The sequence below is a fragment of the Aplysia californica genome, unplaced genomic scaffold (genome assembly GCF_000002075.1).
Source record: "Aplysia californica isolate F4 #8 unplaced genomic scaffold, AplCal3.0 scaffold00042, whole genome shotgun sequence".
NCBI lineage: Eukaryota > Metazoa > Mollusca > Gastropoda > Aplysiida > Aplysiidae > Aplysia > Aplysia californica.
Window position 1 is genome coordinate 350,184 of NW_004797312.1, and position 6,290 is coordinate 356,473.

The 6,290-nt window shown below is 46.0% G+C and overlaps 1 protein-coding gene across 1 annotated transcript in view; it reads left to right on the forward strand.

Annotated features, from left to right (window-relative positions):
• The window catches only part of LOC101858005 (NF-kappa-B essential modulator), a gene marked incomplete in the record, with an annotated part of 29,152 nt that extends 22,862 nt beyond the window's left edge, over positions 1 to 6,290 (forward strand). Inside the window, 5 exon segments of the mRNA XM_013079168.2 lie at positions 1,232 to 1,325; positions 3,041 to 3,217; positions 3,479 to 3,658; positions 4,982 to 5,101; positions 5,832 to 6,290. Of these exon segments, the coding sequence (XP_012934622.1) occupies positions 1,232 to 1,325; positions 3,041 to 3,217; positions 3,479 to 3,658; positions 4,982 to 5,101; positions 5,832 to 5,993 (733 nt within the window).

Below are 6,290 nucleotides of genomic sequence, written 5' to 3' on the forward strand. Positions count from 1 at the left end.
TGGGTGGTGGGTGGGTGGTTGATGTGTGGTTGGTGGATGGTGGGTGGTGGGTGGGTGAGGGAACAGCATCGGGCTCAGCAAGAGAACAGCTTGATCAAGTGGGTGGTTGGTGGGTGGTGGGTGGGTGGTTGGTGGATGGTGGGTGGGTGAGGGAACAGCATCGGGCGCAGCAAGAGAACAGCTTGATCAAGTGGGTGGTTGGTGGATGGTTGATGTGTGGTTGGTGGGTGGATGGTGGGTGGTGGGTGGGTGGTTGATGGGTGGTGGGTGGGTTGTTGATGTGTGGTTGGTGGTTGATGGGTGGTGGGTGGGTGGTTGATGTGTGGTTGGTGGATGGTGGGTGGTGGGTGGGTGAGGGAACAGCATCGGGCTCAGCAAGAGAACAGCTTGATCAAGTGGGTGGTTGGTGGGTGGTGGGTGGGTGGTTGGTGGATGGTGGGTGGGTGAGGGAACAGCATCGGGCGCAGCAAGAGAACAGCTTGATCAAGTGGGTGGTTGGTGGATGGTTGATGTGTGGTTGGTGGGTGGATGGTGGGTGGTGGGTGGGTGGTTGATGGGTGGTGGGTGGGTTGTTGATGTGTGGTTGGTGGTTGATGGGTGGTGGGTGGGTGGTTGATGTGTGGTTGGTGGATGGTGGGTGGTGGGTGGGTGAGGGAACAGCATCGGGCTCAGCAAGAGAACAGCTTGATCAAGTGGGTGGTTGGTGGGTGGTGGGTGGGTGTTTGATGTGTGGTGGGTGGGTGAGGGAACAGCATCGGGCACAGCAAGAGAACAGCTTGATCAAGTGGGTGGTTGGTGGTTGCTTGTTATAGCTTTTTTAAAATCTATTATTTGTGTTATCATCATCAGCATTATCATTATCATCATTATTGCTATCATCATTAGGTTCTACCATTATTATCATTATTATTACCATCATATCCATTATTATTACCACCATTACTATTATTTTCATTATTATTACCATCATTACCATTGTTATCATTATTCTTATCATCATTATCATCATTACCATTATTATTATCATCATTACCATTATTATCATCATTATGACCATCATTACCATCATGACCATCATTAGTACCATCATTATCATCATAACCAGCATTACCATCATTACCATCATGACCATCATTACTACCATCATTATCATCATTACCAGCATTACCATCATTACCATCATGACCATTATTACTACGGTACCATCATGACTGTTGTTCTGACTGCCCAGGCGACAGCATCACCAGCTCCAGATGTCCTTCAACGAGATAGTGTCCGAGTACCGAGAGCTCGTGGACATGGTGGAGGCCAACAAGGCAGACATGGTACGCTTTCACTCTCAACTCGCTCTCTTTGCTTTTTCTTCTACTGCACGAACGACAGTTGGCGGTACGCTTTCGCTCTCAACTCGCTTTCTTCACTTCTTTTTCTACTGCACGAATGACAGTTCGCGACCTCAGTGTTTTCTTGTCGTATCTCCATATTTTTTTTTTTACAGTGAAAGTAGTTCATAACAAAGAGTGAGCTTAACTCTAGTCTTGCGGGGTTAACCGGAAGAGGGCTCTTATCGATCGATGACCCACTTACGTCGCCTGCGGGCTTGTGCCACGGGGTGCCGGGGTCAGACACTGGTCACGCGAACGTGCCGCGGCAGGTCAGGGAAACACCTCATCTTTTATAGCAAACTGATACGATCAATGAATAAGTGTTACGATCACACGAATAATCCCATTATCTCCTCGTTGGTTGATCAGAGACGCTGAGATTGGAAGTTACACCAAATCGAATAACTTTTCCAGAGTTTTCCAGATTTCACACCTATTATGAATGAACTTGCGAACAGCTGCTTATCAGCTATCGTTCGAAAGAGGAAAAAAATGGGATAATTTCCGAATATTTTTTAAATTCAGTTGCTCTCAAATGTCTCCCTCTGGTAGGACAATGGTTCAAAAACCACCAAATATGATTATTTACATCAGGAAACAACGTTTGGTGTAAGAATTAGATCGTTTGAAAAGTGAGGAAAGGTGTTTGTATTGAAAGATGAAAGTGCTATTTCCTTAATATCCTTTCGAGTCCCTCAAATGTCTAACTGGGTCAAAATGCTCATATTTCATTGGATGAACGTCTCAACCGATGCTCTGTTATCTCTACCAACGCCTCGCGTTGCAAAACAATGCAGTAAGTTCCAGATGGACACACAGGCACAAGCAGATTGACGCACACACATTTTAGCACACAGATGCAGACCCCGCCGTAAACGAAATGCGTTGCCCGCGCGGGACGACGACTGATCAGGGACCAGCTGTGGAGCGCCGCGCGGGATTGCGCTTATCGGGCAAACATTTATCAGGGACCAGAATCTTAAGGGTTAAGAAGAAGTCACATTTTCACGTTAAGAGGGAAAACAGTTTATAACAAAGAGTGACCTCAGTGCTGTCTTGTCGTATCTCCATTTTTTTTTTTTTACAGTGAAAACAGTCCATAACAAATTCTGAGCTTAAGAAGAAGTCACATTTTCAATGTTAAGAGAAATGGAGATTGGACAAGAAAGCACTGGATCTGGCCTAACAAAGGGGAAGTTATATCGAATAGTATTTTTCATTGAATTATTTCCTACCTGTATTTTGATCAATTGACAGCAGGTGAGTGGTTTTCCTTCTACTGCCAGCATTTCAAATCATGCAGGCCAGTCGGACAAGGAAGGAGAGAAGATACAAGGCCAGTTCATATTAGAAGAAAAAAATTGCCAAACCGCCAGAAAAATGCCTATTTCATTGATTTCACTGTTTCTGTCCCCGTCGTTTTATGCAAGAAAAATTCTGAAACCAAAAATGTGAAATTTTGCGATTCTGTTAATTTTAGCAAAGAATGATAAAGGAAAGTCATCAGAAATTATGCAAAAAATGATCAAATTTTGCTAAATTATGCGGGATGCATAAAACCACAGGGACAGCTATTTTGACGAGCACCTGATTTCACCACGATGCTTCACAATTCTTGATGAACTGTTTCTTGTATTTGTGGTGTGTGTGAGCAGCATGGGCAGTCGCCGCACAACTCCAAGGAGCTGATGGAGGAGCTGAACCGACTGACCGCCCAGGTGATGGCGGCTGATGAGGCCATCGCGCTCCGAGACGAACAGATCACGCGGCTCAAGCGGGCACACAACACCACCACCAACCACGAGGAGGAAATACAACTGCTCAAAATGCAGGTCAGTTTGAGTTTTGGGGGGGAGGGTATATTTTAATGCAGCTGTTTTTCGACCCCCATAGACACAATTTGTTTCATTATTAAGAGGTGGCCCCTTCTCTAGCCTAACTCAAATTCTCATCTCATCTCATCTATCACATTATCTCATCTATCACACTATCTCATCTATCGTATTATCTCATCTATTGTTTTATCTCATCTGTCGTATTATCTCATCTATCATATTATCTTATCTTCCCTCGTTTACTGCACATATCTTCAGGCTGAACTTTACAAGAACGATTTTGACGCGGAGCGAGAGTCGCGCACACGGCTGGCGGAGGAGAGAGACAAACTGGCAGAGGAGATGAAGGCGTTGCATGAGAGGCACCGACAACTGGAGCTGGAGATGGACCAACGACAGATCAGCGACATCCAGCGCCGCGTCTGGGCCGGGGGACAGGTAATCATGCTAGTGATTGGTCGCTTTCTAAAAAACACAAGAGGGCTATCCCGAAAAATGCTGTTTTGAGAAAATCGAAGGCAAAGTTTTTGGACCCTTGTTCAGTTTCTTTAAAAGGCAAGGAGAGTTTTCTCTTTCTATAACCAATCAAATATACTCGCCAATGAAACCAAACTTATCCTACAGGTAGGGCCATGTCCACTTTTGGTGTAGGTCAAGATTTCTGGAAACCCCAGATATCTGGGTTAGCCCGCTTGTCCTTAAAAGTGGCCATTGATGTAATAACACATTGCATTTATATGTAGCACTATATCTGTTATAAACAATCAGGAAACGACAAATGCAGTTTTTGGGACACCTGAATAGACATAAGAGACTTGAACATCTAGCTCTCACTGGCAAAATTGAAGGCAAGTGAGGCAGGGGTAGGCCCAGAACAATGTACTCGGGGAACCTAAACAAATGGGTAACAAGGAAAGATCAGGGAAACGTAGCTTTTTAAAGAGCATTCGAGTCAAGAAGTGAATGAAGAACCATGATCGCTGATGTCTGTCGCAGATCTGGCACTGGATGATGATGATGTTGATGACAGCTGAGAAAGTTTTTCCTCCTGGGGTTGGACAGGTTTTCAACTGGAAGACAGTGCTGAACGTTGAACATTAAATTTTGTATAAAGAAGCATTCTCTTATTTCTTCACACAAGTCTTGGGTGTTATTGTGTGGTTTAGTGGGTGGTTGACGGGTGCTCTGCTAAGGTGTGGTTTACTCCTTCTTTCCTATCAAACATCTATCGTCCTGATCTCTCCTCCTTTTTTGTGTTCGTTACTCTCTTGTAACACCTCTAATCTTCGGCACTTATATGACCTTATTGTGTTGCAAGTGTCGTAAAACTTTTACTAAAACCCCCCAGGGTGGTGCTACTGACTGAAGTGTCTTCAGGGTATTCCCAAAGGGGGGATATTAACATGTTCTTATGCACAGTAGAATTGTAAATGGGCTGATTTATCAACGTCATGCTCATACTGTGCCGGAACAACATAGGGGGAACTGCTGCTTTTCCTTTCCTCATCCTTACTATCATCATTTTTCCTCCACTTCTGTTGTATGTTTGTCACTCTTTTGTGACCCGCTATTTGCGGGGTGCCTTGATAGTCGAAGCAGACTTTGTGCTGTTGAGGCTAGAGAGGTGAGCAGAGTAAGCCTGATTCCTCGTTAGGTCTTTTCTGTTGACATCCACCCCTTGACGCTGGTATGAACTTATGCAGTTGCCAGCGCCGTAAAAACTCTACTAAAACTAAAAACTAAAAAATTGTGTCTCCACAGGCACGGATGGCCACGCCCCCCACCGTCCCCCACCCCGACTACCCGGGCAGACTGCGGACCACGCCCCCCTTAGCTCAAGACTTCCGACAAGCCGGCGCTGGCGGGGGGTTCTACACGGGGGTAAGTCTTTTGTCTTCTCAACTTTTCTTTTTTGTTTCGGTTTTTTTTTTTCAGCTGGTAGGATATTTTGAATTTTGTCCGGGTGGCGGAGGATGCCTACTCTTATCTATTTTCTGTCCCCATGGTGTTATGCACCCTGCATAATTTAGCATAATTTGATCATTTTTTGCATAATTCCTAATTATTTTTCCTTTATCATTCTTTGTTAGAATTAACAGAATAGCATAATTTCACATTTTTGGGCTCAGTTTGCATAATTTCAGAATTTTTCTTGTATAAAACGACGGGGACAGAATTTTTGACCACCAAGAGATCTTTAACGAGCGCAACTTGCACACGGGACCTCCTGTTGACGTCGGTGACCTAGTGGTTAGGCTACCAGACTCGTAATCGTGAGGTTGCGGGGTCGAGAGTTCGAGCCACGGCCCCGACGTTGTGTCCTTGGGAAAGGCACTTTACACGAATTTTCCTCACTTCATCCAGGTGGGAATGGGTACCCGGCCATAGACAGCGAAAGATCTTGTCAGTTTGTTAGTGTTTTAGCGTCTACAATGACTACTTGCACTGTATGCTTCCCAGGAAGTTGAGGTTGTTTCAGAGTACTCTCAGGTCTGCTGGGGTAATAGTACAGATTGTGAAGCGCATAGAGCCTGCTGTTGAGCGGGGATTTGCGCTATACAAATGCTATCTATTATTATTATTCTTATTATTTTTACGCCCTTGTCCACAGATGGGTCGCATGAACACACCCCCACCCAACCCGGCCCCCCCTCAAGGCGAGGAGGAGGAGCCACAGAGCCTGCGTCGCTACGACTGCCCGGCCTGCAACGCCGTCTTCCCCGACCAGGACAGTCTACAGCTGCATGTTGGCGACTGTCTCGAGAGGCAGTGACGCCTGCCACTTACTCCCAGTGACACCTGCTTCTCACACCCAATGACGCCCGCCACTCACACACAGTGACCTCACACACAGTCTAACAGTGACGCCCGCCACTCACACACACTGACCTCACACACAGTCTAACAGTGATGCCCGCCACTCACACACAGTGACCTCACACACAGTCTAAGTGATGCCCACCACTCACGCACAGTGATGCCCACCAATCACACACAGTGACGCCCACCACTCACACACAGTCTAACAGTGATGCCCGCCACTCGCGCACAGTGATGCCCTCCAATCACA